Source organism: Corvus kubaryi, unplaced genomic scaffold (assembly GCF_017639235.1).
Source record: "Corvus kubaryi isolate FWS band 111438036 unplaced genomic scaffold, C.kubaryi_AGA036_p1.0 split1-37355, whole genome shotgun sequence".
In the NCBI taxonomy this organism is placed as follows: Eukaryota; Metazoa; Chordata; class Aves; order Passeriformes; family Corvidae; genus Corvus; species Corvus kubaryi.
Genome location: NW_024582078.1, coordinates 2,141,434 through 2,162,245, shown reverse-complemented (window position 1 = coordinate 2,162,245; position 20,812 = coordinate 2,141,434). Strand labels below are relative to the sequence as shown.

Sequence of the window (20,812 nt, the reverse complement as noted above, 5' to 3'; positions counted from 1 at the left end):
TAAAATAAAATAAATAAAATAAAAATAAAATAAACCAAAATAAAATAAAATAAAATAAAATCAATTTGTGCAAAATGTCACGCAATGATTAAATTCATCAAATCATCACGGTTGGAAAAGACCTTCAGGATCATCAAGTTCAACCGTACATAAATACGGGTGAATGTATCGATATAATTGTATATATCGATGTATCGATCCATCTCTAGATTTATTTATCTATATATTTATAGATGCAAAAAACTTCCTATTTTTATATATTGCCACCGGGACATTGTATAGAATACACAGAATATGCAGACAAACTTGGACAGAAGAGGGGGATTTGCAGAAATCTCGGTGTACAAATCTCTACCCAGTGCAGGAGCGCAGGAAACGGCGCTGGGGCGGGTGAGGAATGGATTCATTTGTGGCAAATATCTTAGAATTTGGGCAATCGTTAAAGGTGGAAAAGAGCTGGAAAATCATCAATTGCAACCCTGTATCTACATGTGAATATAGAATTTTCTATACTCACCCAGTGGCATTTTTTATATATATATACATTTATTTTTATTATTTTTTTTATTTCTATTTTTATTTTTATTTCTATTTTGTTTTTGGTTTTGTTTTTATTTTTTATTTTTTATTTTTATTTTTATTTTTGTTTTTATTTTTGTTTTTGTTTTTGTTTTTTATTTTATTTTTATTTTTTAGTTTTAGTTTTAGTTTTTATTTTTATTTTATTTTTATTTTTTATTTTTATTTTTTATTTTTATTTTTAGTTTTTATTTTTAGTTTTTATTTTTATTTTTTATTTATATTTGTATTTATATTTTATATGCATATACATATTTTATACATCTATATATACACGTAAATACATAAATATATAAATATATACATATATAAATATATAAATACGTAAATACATAAATATATAAATATAAAAATATATATAATTATATACATATAGACATATATAAATATATAAATACATAAATACAAAAATACATAAATATATAAATATATATAAATATATACATATATACATATATAAATATATAAATATATATATAAATATATACATATATAAATATATATATAAAAAATACCACTGGGTGAGTATAGAAAAATCTGTATTTGTGCAAAATATATATATACATATAAATAAATAAATACATATATATGCAGAATAATAAATGCAGAAAAATATATGTACGTCTCCCGATAGATGCAGGTATGTGGGTATATGCACACGTGTCTGTCTGTGCACATTTTTATATCTTTTATATTTTTATAGATATGATTAGACTTCTAAAAAGAAATTCTATATTATATATTGAGAATTATATTTGATGTAACTTTTAGAAGATATCTTTTGATCTAAGGTTTGTTTTGCTGGAATGTATTTTCTATCCTATATTTGCTAGAATACGTTTTATGGAATATATTTTCTAGAATATATTTCCTAGAATATATTTCCTAGAGTATGTTTTCTATACTACATTTCACAGAAAATATTTACCGTCATATTTCGATTTAATATTTTTATTTAACGTTTGAATACCGCCTTTTAAGATCACCTTTTTAAAACGAAGCCCCATCTTTTTCGCAGAAGATTTCCTTCCTCACCCCGTCACTCGCTGAACCCGCGGGGGGTTAAAGGCAGGGCCGACCTTCCCTCCCCCCAGAATATTCCCCGTAATGGCTCTCAAATGTTGGCACCCCCGGCTCCCAGATATTCCCGAATTCCAGCCCCGCTCCAGTTTCCGAAAGAAAACAACCGCGGCAGGAAATCGCTCTTTGGGTTTGGGAGGCACCTCTTCCTGAGGAGCTGCCTGGAAAAGGCTCCGGAAAAGCTGGGAAAGGCTCTGGAAAGCTGGGAAAGGCTCTGGAAAGCTGGGAAATGTTTTGGAAAAGCTGGGAAAGGCTCCGGAAAAACTGGAAAGGGTCTTGAAAGCTGGAAAAGGCTTTGGAAAAGCTGGAAAAGCTCTGAAAAGCTGGGAAAGGCTCGGGAAAAGCTGGGAAAGGCTCTGGAAAAGCTGGGAAAAGCTCTGAAAAGCTGGGAAAGGCTTTGGAAAAGCTGGGGAAGGCTCTGAAAAGCTGGAAAAGGCTCGGAAAAGCTGGAAAAGCCTCGGAAAAGCTGGGAAAGGCTCTGGAAAAGCAGGAGAAGGCTCTGAAAGCTGGAAAAGGCTCTGAAAAGCTGGGAAAGGCTTTGGAAAAGCTGGAAAAGGCTCTGAAAAGCTGGGAAAGGCTCGGAAAAGCTGGGAAAGGCTCTAGAAAAGCAGGAGAAGGCTCTGAAAGCTGGAAAAGGCTCTGGAAAGCTGGGAAAGGCTCTGGAAAAGCTGGGAAAGGCTCCGGGAAAGCTGGGAAAGGCTCTGGAAAAGCTGGAAAGGGTCTTGAAAGCTGGAAAAGGCTTTGGAAAAGCTGGGAAAGGCTCTGGAAAAGCTGGGAAAAGCTCTGGAAAAGCTGGAAAAGGCACTGCCAGCCCCTGGCGTGGCCGTCAGTGGGGACAGGGGGATGCTCCAAAGCCACCCCGCTGCAGCTGGAGGATTTTCCAGCAGGGAAAAAGGAGGTGCTGGAGCTCAGGGGGTTCGGATCGACCCCCAGGATAAAATCAGGGGGGTGTTAAGGTGTAAAAATGGCTCAATAAACCGAGAAATTCCTTAATAAATGGAGAAATTCCTTAATAAACCGAGAGATTCCTTAATAAACCAAGAGATTCCTTAATAAACGGAGAAATTCCTTAATGAATCAAGAAATTCCTTAATAAACACAAAAATGGGGTTGGTGGATTTTCTCAGTGGTGATTCCCGGCTCAGGCGGGACCCAGCACCCAGAGCTGGGCTTGGAACTGGGAGCCCAGTGGGCGTTACTGGTGCTGCTGGGCCACAACCTGGAATTCCCAAGCCGGGAATTCCCTGGGCAGCCGGACACACACCGAGCCCTCCGCCAACCCCTCTGGAGTTCCCGTTTCTCCCTCTGGTTTTCCTGACCTCTGGAAAACTCATCCATTGCCCACCTGGTCCCTGCTGCCACCAGCTTGGCTGGTGCCGAGCTCCAGGATATTCCTGGATGATGGGAATCCCCGCCGGAGCAGGATGGGATCCGTGCGTTTCAACCTCCCTTTGGCATGAAATCCCTGGATTTTTGTGCTCAGGAATATTTATTTACACCCCCGCGGCTCCGTGGCTCCAGCACATCCCGATTTTCCTCCTTGTGCCCCTTGGCATTGCCAACCCTTCTCCAGCCTAAGGGTGAGCGGCTCCCTGGGTTTCTCCCAGGCACCAGGAGAGGGTTAATGGGATAATTCCTGAATTTTCCTCCTCCAGCTTGGTAGCAACGCCGAACGTGGGGATCTCTGCTCTCCTTTGGGTTGCAGCCTCCGGGCTCGGCGCCTTTGGGCAGCCGAACCCTCTGGAATCTGCCAGCTCCGGCTGAGCTCAGACAGCTCCAGCACCCCCTCCCCTCGGGATTTGGGAATTTTGGGGGGGTCTCTGCTGGTGGGACACTCCAGAGCCGTCCCACCCTGCTCCCCTCAGCCAAATCCTGCCAAGCTCCCGGCACGCGGAGCCAAGGGACAGCACCCCCGTGTTGGGGACAGGTCCTAAAGTGTCCCCCGAAAGTGACGGCAAACAGGGACAAAAACCCTTCCCTGACCCTTTCCTGACCCTTTCCTGCCCTTTCTTTGCCCCTTTCCTGCTCCTTCCGTGCCCCTTTCCTGCCCCTTTCCTGCCCCTTTCCTGCCCCTTTCCTGCCCTTTCTTTGCCCCTTTCCTGCTCCTTCCGTGCTCCTTTCCTGCCCCTTTCCTGCCCTTTTCCTGCCCCTTCCATGCTCCTTCCATGCCCCCTCCGTGCTCCTTCCGTGCCCCTTCCTTGCCCCTTCCTTGCCCCTTCCCTGCCCCTTTCCTGCCCCTTCCCTGCCCCTTCCCTGCCCCTTTCCTGCCCTCCCTGGGTGTTTTCCCTTCCTTGGCAGTGCCGTCCCTCCTTGTGCAGGAGGCTGAGAGGTGCCAGATGGCCCCAAGCCACCTCTGGTAGGGCCACTGTCACCACACCTCGGTGCCAGCCCCGTAGGACGCACGGGACCCAGAGCGGGGGCTGGTGCCAGCGCAGGCACTGGGTTTTTCATTCAGCGGATGCTCACGCTTCTGGCAGGTTCGGGATTAAAGGAATCAGCTCCAGCCAGACACTGTGAGACACCAGGGAGTGGGAAAAAGTGATGCTGCCGGGCCTCTGGCCTCAAGCTGGGTTTTGGGGAAGGGTGAAAGCGAGGAGAGGAGCTGGTGGACTTGAAATGTTAATTCCTTCCAGCTGTTGTCAGTCTGGCAGGTTCTCAAAGGAAGTTTAATAGACTGCAGTCGTCTCCCCTCGGCCCCGGCCTCGGCCTCGGCCCCGTCCCCGTCCCCCATCCCGGCAGAACCTGGGATTACATGAGCAGCTCTGCCTTCCAAAGATTTGGGTTTATTTTAAGTTTTTTTTGCCCTTCTGGCTCTGGAAGTGTTTTCTTTTATGTGCGAGTGTGTGTGCGCACGCACGTGTGCGAGGTCTTGCTCCCGTCTTCCAGCTGAACCTGCCCCTGGGGTTGCAGGGAATTGCGAGGGAGTTTTGGGGTGGCACAGAGCAGGAGTGAGGGTTGTGCTGGAATGAGGAGGAGGAGGAGGAGGAGGAAAATGCTCCGTGGGCCTCCTTGCTGGAGCGCTCCCCAGTCCGCCGTGTGAACTGGGAGGAAACAGGATGGAGAAAGTATTTGGAGTGGAAAATAAAAACCCTCTCCCGCTTTATTGATCGTGATCGAGGACAGAAATAGCCCGGGCTGCTGACAGCCCTCCCCCACCACAGGAGCAGCCAAATGTGGGGCTTATCCCGAGCTGCTCCATCCATGGAAAAACGGGGTGTCCGGAGAGCTCAGGGCAGTGGGGTGAGCCAGCTCTGGATCCGAGGGGTTCCACAGCTGCCTGCAGAGATTCCAAGCCTCCCGCTGTCCGTCTTGCTCTGCTCTGGCTGCACCCACGGCAGGCTCAGCACGGGAGCAGCCCCTGGAACCCATCAGCAAATTAGAAAACTCCCATCATTAAGACCTCCAATGTCCCAGGAATTCTCAGTCACCAGCAGGGATTGTAGGAAAAGGAAACCCCCACGGCCAGCTGGGATCAGGCACTGCCCACCCCGGAGAGCACTGGGGGCACCGTGCACCAAAACCCCAGCAATGCTAATTTAGGAGTTTTAATGGATTTTAGCTAATTTCACCAAATTATTTCACTTAAAACATCAAACTCAGGGCCAGCCTGGCTGGGGAAGGCAGGCAGGGAAGCCCAGGGTGCCCAGGAAAGCCCAGCAGGGTCAACATCTGTGGGGGCATGATGCTCCAACTCTGAGAAAACCATAAAAACCAAGTGCTGGCAGGAGAGTAATTAGTTAAAACCGAGCACATCTGTTGTTAATTAATTCCCAGGCAGGAGGGTTTAACTCTTGCCTTGCCCAGTATTTTGCAACCTGGACGGCCAGCGCCAACTTGCATCCAGAGGAAGGATTTAACTTGGGGTTTCAAGCCTTTCCAGGGACTTGAGTTGCTCTGGTTCGTCATTCCCCACCCTGATCCATCAATCCCACATCCCAGAGCCACCCCTGGGATTTTCAGGCACGCCTGGGGTGTGAGCAGAGCAGCCAGCACTGCTCAGGGCAATGGATGTGCCTCAAGTTTGGGGTCAGGGCTGCAATAAATCCCTCTTTGCCCCTTCCAGCCCTGAGGAACCGGTGCTGAGGGTGGGAACCACTCGGTGAGGGTGGGATTGCAGAGGGTAGAGGTTTGGGTGGCCCTGTGCTGGTTATTGCTCTTTTATTTGCATTTTTCCAGAGGCAGCTGTCACTAAAGTCCATCCACAGGCGTGAACATCACATCCGTCGAGGAGAACACGTGAGGATCCCATCCCTGCTCCCCACCTCCTGCTCTGGATGGGGACCTGCTCCCTCGGGGTGAGAATTAAAAGGGCTGGAGGACTGAGGAGGAGCGGGAGAGGGGGCTTGGGGTGTGTGTGACCCCCACCCCACACCGGACTCACCCACGCAGGGCCCAGCCAGCCCGCAGGGTCCTCCCGCACTGGGGGAATCTGTTCCCCATTAAGCAGCTCCGGCTGGTGGGAGCAGCCCTGCCAGCTCCAGCCTCCCTAATTAGCAGCAGCAGCGAGGCCAGCCTGGGGAAGGCCAGCGCCTCCGGGCCTCCGTGCCAAGGATGCGAAGGTTTGGAGCAGAGCCTCAGCCAGAGGCTGTGGAAAAGCTCCGACCGACCCTGCGAGTGCCGGATGGGGCCCCGATCCCGTTTGTCCCGGGGTGGGCAGGGATGTGCATCCCACACCCGGCTCTCGCTGCTTTAGGAAGGGGTAAAACCCCAACCCAGCGCCCCGAGTCCTCCCTGGGGTGTGTGGGGTGGAGGAAGGCTGCCCGCACCATCCTCGGTCCCTCCGTGCACTTGCACCGTGCCGGGCTCCGGCCGCCTCTGGCTCAGCACTAAAAATAGGATTCCCGGCTGAGCGGCAGCGCCGGAGGGCAGCGAGCCCAGATCCCAAACCAGCCCTTGTCGCCGTGACCAACTGACCCATTTGGCCTCGGTTTTTAAGCGTTTTTCCCTCCTCGTTCAACTTCAGCCCAGGCAGCAGCTGAGCTGGGCCAGCTGAGCCTTTCCAGGGGCAGCGGGACCCCGCTGTGGGGCCGTGGTCCCTGACCCTCGTGGCATGGCCTGGCACGGTTGGGGGTCCCAAACGGGGCTGGGGGGCTGTGGGTGGCAGCAGGAGTGGCCAAAGGCACCCAAATTCCGGGGGCTGCAACCTCAGCAGCCGCAGCCCTTCTGCTGGGAATTCACGTAATTTATTTTCTCCTGTGGGGAATTTGTGCCCTGGGGTTGGTGAAGCAGCCCGGGAGCAGATGACACCCCAAGGGTGGTGGGACAATGGGGACAGGGTTTGTCCCAGGGTACTCCAGGACCTCAACCTGTTCCCTGGAGCCAAGGACAGAGAGTCCTCTTGTACTCTCCTTCCCAGCACAAGGAGCAAACAGGAGCACGCTGGGGCTGTCACTGACCTGTCCCATGTCCCCAAAGCCAGCTGGGAGCAGGATGGGCTGCAGGGACAGGGGACACGGAGCCTCTGTCCCCAGGGAGTGCCCGGCAGAGCACGTGCTGTGGCAGCCGTGGGTCTCAAATGAAGAAAGACCTTTATTTACAATAAAAAGGAACAAAAAACTTATAAAATACCGTGACACTTCCCTCCCCGTCTCCCCAGCCCATCAGCGGGGTGTCTGCCACCCCCACCCAGCCACCAGCCCTGTCCCCGGGATGGTGGCACGGGGGCCAACAACTGCTGGGGGTCATTTGGCACCAACCGAGCCACCCTGCCCCGCCACGCCTGGGACACACGGGGGACACGCGGGGGTCGGTGGCAGTTCGGCGCAGCTCCGGCTGCAGGAAAAGCTTCTTCCCGGGAGGGGGGAGGCTGCGGGTATTGCACTTGGCTGCCGGGCTCAGCACCGAGGGGAGGGGGGCCTGGCAGGACGCGTCCCCCAGCACGGGACTCCACAGCCGGGCGGGAGGCTCCAGCATCTCCCAGTGCGCGGGGGTCACCCGGCCTTGGAGGTGTCCCTGGAGGTGTCCCTGGAGGTGTCCTGGCAGGGGGATGCTCCGTGCCACCCCCTGTAACCCCCCCGGAGCGCTGTCCTGGGGCGGTGCCAGCGGCACGGGCTGTCCCCAACGCCGGGCCCCGGGGTGGCTCTGCGGGACGGGCGCTCCTGCTCTCGGCTCAGGCAGCAGGAGGCTCCCGCGGTGCCCCGGTGCGGGCAGAGGTAGAGCGGGACAGGACACTGCCAGAGCCCCCCACGGCCGTCTGGGTTCCCCCTTCCCCAGGCAGGATCCGGCTCCGGCTCCAAGGACGAGGTTTCGCAGCGAGGGATTCGCTCTCCTCCTCCTCGAGGTTTTGGCGTTTCCCGAGGGGACCGGCCGGAGCCTCGCCCGCTGCGGGAGAGCCTGGGGGGTCCCAGCGCGGGTCCCCCGGCCCAGAGGGGCCCTCAGGAGGAGAAGCAGAGCCCGCAGCACTCCATGCAGATCTCCAGGCAGTCGGCGGACTCGCAGCAGGCGTCGATGATGCCGCAGTCCATGTCGCAGGGCAGGTCGCAGTCCGCGCACTCGCCCGAGTTGCAGCAGCAGCAGCAGATGCAGGAGTCCTCGGAGGTGCAGGAGCCGCAGGTGGCACAGTCCAGCACGATGTTGCAGAGGGTCAGGAACTCGCAGAAGAGGCAGGAGAGGATGCAGTGGACGCAGCAGTCTGGGGAGGAACGCAGGGGTGAGACAGCGCCCGGCACAGGTGGGTGCTGGGGGAGCGCCGCGAGGATGGAAATCCTCCCTCAGGAATTCGCGGAAGGGATGGGAAAAGGGGTCGGGAGGCAGGCACTGCCCCAGGGAGTCTCCCTCAACACCCAGGCCTCAAGAGAGACCAATTCTGGAGGACAGGAGATGGCCCCGCTCAGCACTCGCCCTGCAGAGGCTGCCAGGAGGGCCCAGGGGTCCCGCTGGGCTCGGAGGATGAGATCCCAAGGGATGAGGGGCCCGAGGAGACCAGGAGAGAGGACAGCTGGTACCTTCCTGCGCCTCAATGGGGATGTGAGAAGAGGCCGACTTGGAGCTGCCCTTGCTCTTCTTGCTGCTCTGGCTGTTGATGGAGTGGTGCGACTGCAGCTTTCGGTGCGGCTTCTGCGAGCTGGGCACGGCCCGGCACATCCCGTTCCCCGCCTCCCCGTTGGCACCGCCCGGCTCCGGCCCCCGCCCGGCGCCGTTGTGCAGCAGGTGGGTGCAGGGCCCGGGGGGCTGCGGGGGTGTTCGCACCTGGGGCTGGCCTGAAGAGGAGAGAGCAGCACGTTACCCCCCCGCCCTCTCCGCCGGGAGAAACGCGTGCCCAGACCCCAGAGAAACACGGGAATCCGGTCCCCAGCTGGACACGGGGTGACCGGGAGGTGATGCTGATGGATGGATGGTCCAAGAGGATGGAGATGGAATTGGAGATGTGGAAAAGGTGGCTGGAGGAAGGAAGGACAAAGGAAGGAAAAGGGATGGTGAAGGGAAGGAGGCAAAGGCTCCGGTGAGAGGAAGGGATGAAAAAACCCCAAGAAATGAAGATTTGTGGTGAAGGACGTGCTGAAACTGCTGCAAATCACCAGAGGACCTGAAGGAGGAGATCTCCCGGCACAGCCAGCAGGGATGAACCCACCGAGGCTGCCAGACAGAGCTCCTGGATGTCCCCACCGCCCTCTGTAAAGCCAGAGGAGATGAGGCACCGCTGCGGAGCCAGCCTGCTCCTCTCCCCGGCCCTGCGGGAACCGGCCACTTCCTTAAGGTCTCCACAACCTCTGGCTGAACTTCTCTGCAGGAGGAGGAAAATAACTCTGCTGTGTCTGTGCCTCCCTGCAGCCTCTCCCGCCGCAGCCCCATGTCCTGCCAGGATGCTGCCAGAGCCAGAGGGGTGGCTCAACCCCGTGCTCCTGCCGTCCCCAGCTGTGGTGCTCTGGGAGAGGACTGGGAACCAGCACAAGGAATGGGGGCACCCATCTTTGTGCTGGTTCCCAGTCCCAGCACCCATCACCCTCCCCAGCAATGCCACAAATAAAATCCTGTCTGGTGGTGCTTCGGCCAAACTTTGCTTTTCCTCTGCCGTGGCAGTAAACAAGGGATGATTCAGGAGAGAGGCTCGAGGGCAAAGGCACCAGGGAACAGGAGCTACTTTCTGTGCAGGGCATGGGGGGACACGGGGGTGGAGCGGGCACAGACGGTCCCTGTCTTGAATCCACGAAAATAAAACAGATGGAAGGCGAAAATAAAATAGGTGGAAGGTGAAAGACACAAGTGGATGGTCCCAGTGCTTGGTTTTACCAGGCTGAGCTCGGCTCAGGCCGCCGAGGGAGGTTAAACTGGGAGCTTGGTCTTTGACACCCGCTGGGAAGGGAACTTAAAATAACCAGAGCTGAGCGGGAAAAGTGGGCTGGAGGCAGGAGGGATGGGAGACTGGGGAAACAGAAAACAGGTCTTGGATAAAACAGGAATTGTCTCCCCTCCCTAAAAAACCTCATGGAGTGTTGGCTTTCTGTGTACCCTTGCCCGGTGCCCTCTCCAGCCTCGTGTGTGCACTGAGATGGCACCGAGGATGCCCACAGTGACCAGGGCTGCCCAGAGCTGTGACAGGAAGGGGCTGAGCCCACAGGGGCTGAGTCAAGAGGGACGCAGCAGCAGCTCAGCAGCCTCGGACGGCAGCTGGATTCTCTGGGATTGCAGCAGGATGCACTTGGCGCTCCCCATTTCACCGCATTCCTCAGATTAAACTGTTTGTAAATCAAAATCACGCTCTGGCTCCGGTGAGGGGCAGCAAGAGGCAGCCAGGAATCCCCCTGCTCAAAGTCAGGGAAAATAGCTCCCATTTTTTTAGGACAGCCTTTAGGACACAAGGCCAAAGCTCTTCTAAAAGAGGCACCTCCAGCTCCTCAGTATCTCCGGGCAGGAGTGGGGGGAGCAGCCCTAAAATCCCAGGATTTTGGGGAAAACTGCCTGTCTACGACTCTTCAATGACCAAAAACCTCCTGGATATTCCCTTTGGGTTTCCCACCGAGGCCATACTCCTGGATCCCCTCAGGCTGTCCCAGGGCAGCATCACCGGGGTCTCCCTGCTGTGACCCCCCCGAGCCACTGCCAGGGCTTGGAGTGGCCACCTGGGTCTGCTGCTCCTACCTGAAACTCAACACCCAGAATCCCAAACCCACAATCCCAGTGTTCCAGAATGCTGGAAAAATGGATTCAAGCACCAGAGCTGAGCCTTCGGGGGGGGCAATCCTGGCACTGCTGGACACAGACATGACCCCGCACCCGACAGCCCCTTCTGCCCTGTCCCTCCTGAGCTTGCCATGAGCCAGACTGGCACGGGAATGCCACCATCCCATGGGAGAGCCTAACTGTGCTCCCCGGGTCCTGCCAAAGGAGGAATAACCCCCAAAACCCAATGGTGACCCCCCCCAAGAGCAGCACTGGGAGGAGTGGGGGATACCAGAGGGGACGCTCCTCATTTCCCAGGGAGAGAAGGGAAGGTCCCTTCATCCAGCACCCAGCAGGAGGGTGCCCACGTCCCTCCCAGCCCCGAGGCCCGTGGGGGGCGGCCGGGGGGCTGGGCTGGGCTGGGGAGGGGGCCGTGCAGCGGCTGCGGTGTGAGTCAGACGTGCAGAATGTCTTTGGGCAGCCGGCCCAGCTCCCAGATGCTGCGCAAGTCTCGGGCTCTGCCGCAGGAAACGTGCGCTCTCCCCGCTCCAGCGCCCGCATTTCGCCGTCCTCTCCCCTCCCCTGCCCACCCTCCGGAGCGCGCAGCTCCGTTCCCACCCGCCCTCATCCCGCGGGGAACCTTCCATCCACTTCGCGCCCCTTGGAAGGGGAAGCTGCGCGCCAGCATCCAGCAGAAGGGGAATGGCAGCCTGGGAGAGAAACCCTGGGATCCGGGCTGGGGGCCAGGGAAAGGATGGACGGCTCCAGGAGAGCCTCCCGCGTCTGCCAGCTCCGCTCCCCCACCCCTGCAACGGGGAACGGAGCGAGGGCACCCCGGCCCGCACCCTGCGCCTACCCCACCCCGGCGTTTCTCACGGCAGCAGATTTTGGGAGGTGCTGCCTGGCCCCGCCACCGCCTGCGGCAAAACCAACTCCTCTGTGCGGACAGCCCGGCTCAGCCAAGCCCGGCTTGGCACCAGCCTCACCCTTGCCCCGGACTCGCCAAAGCAAGAGCTGTCCCAGCGCGAAGCGTCTCCCTTTGCTCCAGCAAGTGCCTGCTGCGCTCCCGCCCCAGGAGCTGTGCCCACGGAGACATCCCGGAGCTGTGCCATGGAGACATCCCGGAGCTGTGCAATGGAGACATCCCGGAGCTGTGCCATGGAGACATCCAGGGGCTGTGCCCACGGAAACATCCCGGGGCTGTGCCACTGAGACATCCCGGGACTGTGCCCACGGAGACATCCCGGGGCTGTGCCATGGAGACATCCAGGGGCTGTGCCCACGGAAACATCCCGGGGCTGTGCCATGGAGACATCCCGGGGCTGTGCCCACTGAGATATCCCGGGGCTGTGCCCACTGAGATACCCCGGGGCTGTGCCCTCTGAGATACCCCAGGGCTGTGCCCACGGAGACATCCCGGGGCTGTGCCCTCGAAAACGGTCTCTGGGGCTCTCCTCTCTCCCACTGGGGTTTTGGGGGATGCTCCACGAGCTTCTTCCCCGAGGGCTCATCCCTCTTCCCACCACGGCATCCCAGAGGACCCCAACGCTTCCCAAAGCAGCCCCAGCTGCCCCGGCTCCGCCTCGGAGGGCAGCGAGAGCCATGCCGGGTGCCGCCCTTCGCTTTCGCCTCTCCAGGTGACTCAGGCTCGGTTTGAGCTTTGATGTGGGGAGGAACAAAGCGAGGAGGAGACAGTTCCCACCTCTGCCCCGCTTTTTAATGAGCCCCGTTGCTGATGAGGTGGCAGCAGCCCAAGGCACGGGCCCCCGGCGGTGTCCGGAGCTGCCACCGAGGGAAACACTCACATGTCACAGCTTCGGGAGCGCCGCAGAGCTCGGCCCGGGGGCTTTTCGTCAGCACTTTTGGGGACTTGTCATCTTCCGGGGGTTTCTCCTTCTTCGGCACCGCGGGGCGGGCGGGAGGCCGGGGCTCCGCCGGTGGCACCGCTGGGATCGGCCTCGGGGGAGGGCGCGAGGGCTCGGCCACCTCTGCAAGAGAAACGGGGTTAGAGCCGAGCCCCCCGGGGCCACCCAAACCCCCAGCCCGGCCCCAGACACTGCCCATGGCACCGGTCAGGGCGTCTGGGCTCTGATTCCCAAGCCACATCCCTGCCGCACACAGGAAGGGGGAAGAGCTGGAGCACCACGCTGGATTTGGGGCTGCTCGGGACGGGCACCGCGGCTGCATCACCCCACAGCTGCTCACCCCGCTGCAGCGCCAGCGGCTCGGCAGCACCATCCCAAAACCCCTTCCAAGCTCTCACATTCCTTCTCCAAAAGAGCCAAGGGATCTGGTTACACTCCGCAGCTCAAGCTGGATTTTTCATCCCCCTTCCCATGAAAGGGCCACTGTCTTCCCTGCGGGAGCTGGCTGCCACCTTCCCTCATCCTCCCTCACTCCGGAGCAGGAGTAACCCCTGCAGGACCCCTCGATGGGGCGGCAAAAACCTGAAAGGAGCTGAGTTCTTCCCCATGGGAGAAATCCCGGTGCCAAACTGCCCCTCGCAGAAAGCCGGGAGAAGGCAGGACCACCTTCGGCACTGCTGGGAGCTGGCTGCTCCATCCCACGGGGAATGTGGGGTGCCCAGGGCGTGTCGGGGGAGGGGGGGGAGGCTCGGTGCAACGCCACTCTCTCCCACCCACCCCGAGCCCCCTCCCGGCCGCCCCATCCCTCTGCCCATCCCCCGGAATAGCAACGTCTTGCACAACAGGGGCTGGAGCGTGCTTTATATAAAACTAAATTATAGGCTGGGCAGAGGGAGGGAGAGCAGCGAGCCATAATTGCCCTGGCTGTAACAGGAGGTCCTGAATGCCGGCAGGGAGGGGAGGGGAAGGGAAGGGGGAAAGGGGCTTGGGACACTTCATTATCCTCGATAAAACCAGGGTCCTGCACACCAGAGCCGAGGAGGAAGGGGGGCAATTATGGATAATTAAAAGGAGCATAACGAGGGAAGTGAGGGGTTCCAGCTGCGCCCCGGGATCTGCTGGAGCCTGGAAATGCTGCAGAGGGGCTGCAGCCGGGCTGGAGTGAAGCTGCTCTGTTCCCAGCTCCAAAATCATCCACGTGCCTCAGTTTCCCTACAGGACCACCCTCTCTGCCCTCCCCAGGGTGCAGGTCCAGCCTGGGGTGCTGGTGCTCCTGAGACAGGGGGTTTTGTGGGAAGGAAAACTCATCCCAGCACAGAGCCCTGCTCACAGCTCTCGCAGGTGAGGCGATTTTGGGGTTCAACCAAGGCAAATCCAGCAGCTCCAGCTGAATTTTGCTACAGCAGCGTTGGCTCTGAATCCCAATGGAGCATGAGCACGTGAGCCCCAGATGGGAGAAAAGCCATTCCCAAGCCTCTGGAAAGCCCAGAGCGAAATGGAGAGGTGAGGAGAGCAGCCTGTCATCTCCCGACGGGTGTGGGGGTGAGTAACACCCACACGCTGCTGCACCCACAGCCTCTGTCATGTGCCAGCCTGGAGTCAGCCCTGATCCAAAGCCAGACATGAAATCCCAATGGTTGAGGAGCTCTGAGTGAAGCCAGAGGTGTCCCGGGCAGGGCACAGACGGTGAAGCTCCCGCAGAGTCCCTGGGAAGGCACTGGAGCCACTGAGAACCAGCAGAGCCCGGGAGCTGCTCTGGTTTCGGCTGTGAGGTGCCCAAAGTGTGTTCAGGGCTTAAAAACCCCCAGGGCTCCCCAGAACAGCCCCATCACCACCAGATCCCCTTCCCTGCGGGTCAGCAATTGGGAAAAAGAGCTGGAAAATCAGGTGCAGCAGCAGGAGAAGGGCTGGCACAGGGAGAGCTCCAGCAGATCCCTGCCACGACCACTCCGTGTCTCCAGCACATCCCTTGCCTCCTCTGTGCCTGCTCCTGGGGACAAGGGGCAGTCTGGTGAGGCCTGGAGCTCCGTGGGACAGCAGCAGCCCTGGCTGGGTGGATCCACAGGGATATCCAGGGTGCTGCTCCAACCGGGAAGGAGCCCAGGCTCGTTCCTGCCGTGTCCGCTTCGCACTTGTAATTACCCTGCACAAGGGCTCGCACACAACCACAGCCACGCAGGGAGGAAGGTGGCAATTAAATTAACTCCCCCGGGAACAAGCTGGCCAGGAGAGGGACAAAAATAGGCAGGAATGAAGTTTGGGTCAGCTGGTCCTTCCCTGCCTTGCGCTGCCTCACATCCCTGCTGCTGCAGGGCCGCAGGGAATGTGCGGATGATGCTGCTCCCCAAGAGCACCATTTCCCCGGGAATGGGATGGAAAAGGGCCGTGTCCACCCTCATGGTCACAGCCTGACCCCAGGGAAGGTCTGGGAGAAGCTGGACACGTGTGGGCTGAGCACAGACCCCGCAGGCTCCCACCCCTGATCCACAGGGAAGTGCAGAGGGAATGCCCCGGGAAGTGCTCAGGCTCTGGGTGGGCAGCAGCTCCCAAATTCCCCCCAACAAGAGGCATCAGCTCTGCTGGCACAGGGAGAGGTGAACAGGCACTTCCAGCACTGGCACAGGCTCATCCCACAGCTCCTGGCTCCCTCTCCTCCTTTAAATCCCCCCAACCCCTGCTCCAGGGGTGCCCTGCCAAGCTGAGGCCCCTCTGGATCCCCTCTCCCTGCTGCCAGCAGGGCAGGACTGGCTCCTTCCCTCCCCTGCTGCCCCCAGAACGAGACCAGGCTTGACCTGAATCCATCAGCTTTAAAACCAACCACGAGCCCGGGAAAAACGCTAAGGAGAGCCGGCCCTTGGGATGGGACATCTCTCCCTTTTTCCCTGATCCTGCACCCCCAGACCCTTCCTGGCCAGGGCAAATCCTCCCCAGAGCCTGGGATGAGAGTCCAAGGCTCTGCCCCCCCAGGAGCAGCACAAGGGGGATGTGGAGGTGCCGTGGCACAGGGAGAGCAGCTCAGATCCCTGGTTTTTGGGAAAAGAGGTAACGAGGCATTTAAAAATAATAATTTCAGCTTCAATAAATCCCAGCACTGCCCTAAGGTACCAGAGATCGGGCAAGTGATAGATGTGGAGCTGCTTTCCTTTGCCAAGCCCAGGACACACACATGGATCCGGTTTTCTGATTATTCTCCCCAGTCCCAAAGTCCAAATCCATCCGTCACGGAAGCCCCGAGACATCAGTGAGCTCCAAAGTCCATCAAGGAGGTGGGAAAATAGGAGAGGGGAGAGGAAAGAGGAAAGGTGCAAAGAAGCTGGAAGGTTTCATGGCTGCAACCGAGGATCCTGTAAAATTCCTGCAAAGTCCAATGTCCCATCCCTCTGGGAATGCAGCAAGGCCCTGAGTCTGCCAGAGCTCCTGGGGCTGGTTCTGCTCACAGGGAAAAGTGCTCTGTGCTCCGAGCTGGAAGCACCCGGAATTCCTGATGGGCTGAGCTAAGCATTCCCAAAGAGCCCGGCAAGCAAAAGGCAGGAGCAGCCCGTCAGCATCCCGGGATGAGCTTCTCCAGCAGCACAACCACGAGCCACACCACAGGCAGCAGAGCCCCACCAGCCCCCAGCTCCCAAAAACCTGTGGATTCCCTTCTCCCAGCCAGTTGTGGTGCCCAGACCCCCAGAGGATGTGGGAAGACGCAAATCTGGAGCCGTGGTTTGGGGTCAAACCCACCCAGGGTGTCCCGTGGCTCCTGCTCAGCATTCCTGGGATGTGGCTGAGGATCCGCCCGGCTCCTGGGATCTCATTTCCCTGTCCCTCTTCCTCCCGAATGCCTTTGGCTCTGAGGGAAGGAATCTGGTGGCAGGAGATGGATGGACACGGCCCCATTCCCAGTCCCAGGGAGGGACAGCACGGGAAGGAAAACTTCTCCAACATGGAGCTAAAGAGAGGCTGGACTGGGAATATGGGAACAAATCCCATCCCTTTGGCGGGTTGGGACTGGAATGTGGGGACAAATCCCATTCCTTCAGCAGGCTGGGACTGGGAATGTGGGAACAAATCCCATCCCTTCGGGGGGCTGGGAATGGGAATGTGGGGACAAATCCCATCCCTTCGGGGGGCTGGGAATGGGAATGTGGGAACAAATCCCATCCCTTCGGGGGGCTGGGACTGGGAATGTGGGAACAAATCCCATCCCTTCGGGGGGGCTGGGACTGGGAATGTGGGAACAAATCCCATCCCTTTGGCAGGTTGGGGTTTGGTGTTGACCAAAAAGGAGGGAGAAGGGGTCTCAGCACATCTGGATCCACATCTGAGCTTTTGGGGAGCATCCAAACCCAACACCACAGGATGCCACTCCTGCCAGCGTGGAGACACTCAGGAGAGCCCCCTTTTCCCTGCCTTTAATCCCTTGGGAATGGCTGGACAGGGAGCAGGAAATCCTGGATGCAGTTGCCATGAACAACAACCCAGCAGCTCGGTGCTGTTTGGGTTGGGAGCTCTCTGATCCTTTTTTCAAGCAGATAAAACGAGTCTGAAACCTCTCCTGGATTTCCTGGCCTGATCAGGTGCCTGCCTGCCCCATTCCAGGGACATTTCAGGTTTCCAGTGCAGAAGAGATGGCACTGAAGCAAATCCTTCCCAGGAGGGAGCAGAGGGAAGAAAAATCCCGGGAAAAATCCCAATCTCCTTCTTTACACTCAGTCTGAAATGAATGCACCGAGGCCGCCTCAGATTCTGGGATAGGGAAAGGAAAAGGAGGGTGGGAAGGGGAGGAGAGATGCCCAAAGCATGGCCAGATCCAGCACAGCTTTGCTTCCCACCCAGCAAACCTTTGGCCCAGTGTCTCTCTGCTCACCTGTGCAAAGCTTTGGATAAACAGTTCTGGGACAATGAGGAATCCAGTCCAGAACACCAGAGGTTTCTATGAGGAGATACTTCTTAAATGCAAAAAAAAAAAAAAAACCAAAACAAAACAAAGCAAAAAAAACCCACAAAACCCCCAAATAGCTCAGCAGGCCGGGAGTTGTTGTTATTTGTTATTTATAGATTTTGGGTGGGAAGAGAGGGAGGAATTTTGAGGCCAGAGAGGCCAGGAGCAGCGTCCATCCAGTCCATCCCTGTTTGGAGTTTGACCTCGGTGACCAAACCCCGACTCCAGGTCGGTGTCCCTACAAATCCCATCCCTCCAAGGTCCTCACGGCTCCAACTGGCTCCTGCCAAACCAAATTCATGGAAGACTTGCTCCTACAAGGGATTTCAGGGAAGAGAAAATATAAATTCCCTGCAAGAAACACCTCTGACACCGCAGCAGTTTGGGAGGAATTATTCCTTAAGCAGCAAGAACTGATTTAACATAAATATATTTACATTTTATAGATATTAAGGCACCATCCCAGTGTGGAGCTGCAAGGGAAGGAGGGATCTTTAAGCCTGGACTGGAAAAACAGGGACAACAAAACTTCCCAGCACACAAACCTGGGAAGGTCTGGGTTTCTTCCTTCATCTCTCAGCGCCAGGCCTCATCCCAAACCCAACATAAACCACCCCAAACACACTGTGGGGACACGGAATGGGGAAAAACGATGGGAAAACACCAGGGAAAAGACCCAGGCTGGGACTGAGTTGGAGTCTGAGGAGCACCTGGGGCAGGATAACTCCCCAAAGGATGGAAAATCTGGGAAATCAGGGGAGCCCAGCCTGGAGGAAGGACACAGGAGGAAATCCCGGGTGTCCTCAAGGAAAAGCAATTATCCCTGAGGCCTGGAAAGCTGCTAAGGCCAGGCCTATCAGATCCAAGGAGATTCTGGGAATTACAGAGCAGGGAGCTGCTGGGGGAAATGATGGAGGGAGTAATTAAAGCCCGAGCCAGGCCGGTAATTGGGTAACCTTGGGGGTTAAACCAGCACAGGTCCTGCCAGGGAAAATTTGTGTCTTCCCAGCCTAAGTCCTTAAAAAAAGTTAATTGAGGAGCAGATCAGCAGGAGCTGCCGGGCACTGTTATTAAGCAGGAGAATCATTTGCATTTCTCCAGCCCCTTTCATCCCAGGATCAGCCTGGCACTGATTTAAACCCGGGCCCATCACACCTTCCCTGAGCTCCAGGGATTTTCCTGGAAAACTGCCTTGGTTGGTGAGGAAACCGAGGCACAAAAATGGGATTTTCCCAAAAGGAACATCCGGTGGGGATGGAGCCCAAAACTTCCCAGTGCTGCTGCTGCTCACACTCTCTGTAGGTTGGGGTTTCTGCCACGCACGGATCCCAAAGAAAATTCCAAAAACTGGGATGTAGGAAGGGATATTGGGGCCATCCCAGGGGGTGCCGATCCCACAGGAGGGGGAACTCCAGGCATGGAAAAGTTCTGGGGAAAATCACCAGAACTCCAGCAAATACCCCGAGGAGAGCTTGGGTTTCTGCAGCTCCCAGGCAGGCGCTTTCCAAGGAAATTCAATCAGGAGCTGGAGCGGGAGCAGGGGCGACGCAGCCCCAAGGCCTGGCTTTGTTTTGCTCAAACCCAGAAACACTGAAAAAAGCCAGAAATCTGCTTTTCTTGCCTTTTTTTTTTTTGCTTGCTTTTCTTCTCTTTTCCTCTGCAAGTTTTGCTGTCGTTCAAAGAACAAACACGAGCGAAGCGTTTTCAGGAGCTGACAGGGAAAAACTTGGAAAGAAAAACAGAAATCGATCTTTCCGTGCAAAATGTCTTTCTGTGGGGGTAAAAAAAATACAGTTTTGTTTCTTTCAGAGCTTTTTTTTGGGAGGGGTTCTTTGCGCTTTGAGCGTGGCTGCGTGCAACTCTGCAATCCTGCTCTTAAATCAGTGCTGAGCCAAGAAAAAACCCTTTTATTTTGATTTTGGATGGGTTTTTTTCTGTTCCTACCCCTATCCCAGAGCAGGACAGTGCCAGTAAAGGGTTCCTGAGCGGGGTGACACTGATTCCTGCTGAGAATTCCCTGCTTGGGGCACCCCGTGCAGGCCTCCAGTGGCATTTTGGATCTGGAGGCTGCGTGCTTGGGGCTGAGCACGCAACAGCTTTTTCCGCCTCCTCTCACACCTCGGGGCAAAATCCTTGGGAACAGGCAGAAAGAATTAAGGACAAATGTGCACGAGCATCCCAAACTCTGAGCTGCCAAGCTGGGACACAGGCAGGGATTGGAGACACGGAGGGGGACACGAGGGTGGCCCCACACAGCAAATGGGAAGGGAAAAGGGAGGTGGGAATGAGCAGAGCCAAAGCCAAGGAGGTTTTTTTGCTGCTGGAGGTGGATTTGTCTCCATCATCTTCACATGGAGGAGGAGGAGGAGGAGGAAAGAGCCTCTCCTGCTTCCCGCTGTCCCTCAGTGAAACTCTGTTTTCCTCCTGTTTTCTGCTAATTCCTCCGAAAAATAATCACTCCTCCCCTCCCTACCCAGGCAGACAGCGGCCTCTTCTCTCTGCCAACTACCTGTGGCTATTTCGGGGCCTTGGTTTGCCATGTCCCCGTCCCTGCTGGGTGGGAGGAGGCTGTGATGGCACCCGACCCATCTCCAGAGGTGCCAGGGAACAAACTCCGGGAAAAAAGCTCCGTCTCCAGCTGGGAAACAGCAGCGAGCCCTGCAAACCCCACCTGAGCTGCCCACCCCACGCTGAGCTCGGCCAAACCACGCCGGCACCTCGGTTTCCCTGTTTATTCCCCAGCCTGGGTGTCTCCAGATGAGCCACTCTGGTTTGTAAAACTTGGGAAAGGGAATGGAGAGAAAATTCCCAGGCCCGGCGGTGCGTGACAGAGCCGCTGGCCCCTGCCCAAGCCACCAGGGCTCGGCAGCCGAATGTCACAGGGACAAACACGGAGGGGCCTGGCTGCTCATCCCTCACCGAAATCCCACGAAGAGGGAGGAAAGAGAGATGGGAGCGAGGGTTTGGGATGTGGCAGCACAGAGCTGCTCCCTGAGGAGGGACAGGGATGGAATTCAGCCTCTGGAGCCTGGGCAGGTGGGAATTAAGGAGACCCCGTTGTGCTCCCCACACTGCAAAGGAGGAGTCTGAAGGAGGCAAATTTGGTCCAGCTCTGCTCGGGGTCACACCTTGGGGACCCCTCCAGAGGAGCTGAGGAAGAGGAGGGGGGATTTGGGATGGTTTGGGATGGAGGTGAGACTCCCTCAAGATGGGAGCACCGAACTGGGCACTGATGGGTGCCACTCCAAGATGGGAACACCGA

At 56.2% G+C, this 20,812-nt stretch overlaps 1 protein-coding gene across 2 annotated transcripts in view; it reads right to left on the bottom strand.

The window, feature by feature from the left end:
* Nucleotides 1-7,171: 7,171 nt before the first annotated feature.
* Nucleotides 7,172-20,812, bottom strand: part of MDFI (MyoD family inhibitor) — a 16,023-nt gene continuing 2,382 nt past the window's right edge. Inside the window, exons 1-4 of one of the 2 annotated variants that reach the window (XM_042013762.1) lie at nucleotides 13,206-13,380; nucleotides 12,564-12,746; nucleotides 8,604-8,858; nucleotides 7,172-8,290 (exon numbers count right to left, since the gene is read on the bottom strand). In XM_042013762.1, coding sequence (XP_041869696.1) covers nucleotides 8,034-8,290; nucleotides 8,604-8,858; nucleotides 12,564-12,746; nucleotides 13,206-13,320 — 810 coding nt within the window. In that variant the 5' untranslated portion in view covers nucleotides 13,321-13,380 and the 3' untranslated portion in view covers nucleotides 7,172-8,033. Of the gene's footprint in view, nucleotides 8,291-8,603; nucleotides 8,859-12,563; nucleotides 12,747-13,205; nucleotides 13,381-20,812 lie in introns of those variants that run through there. The other variant, XM_042013763.1, reaches the window with a different exon arrangement.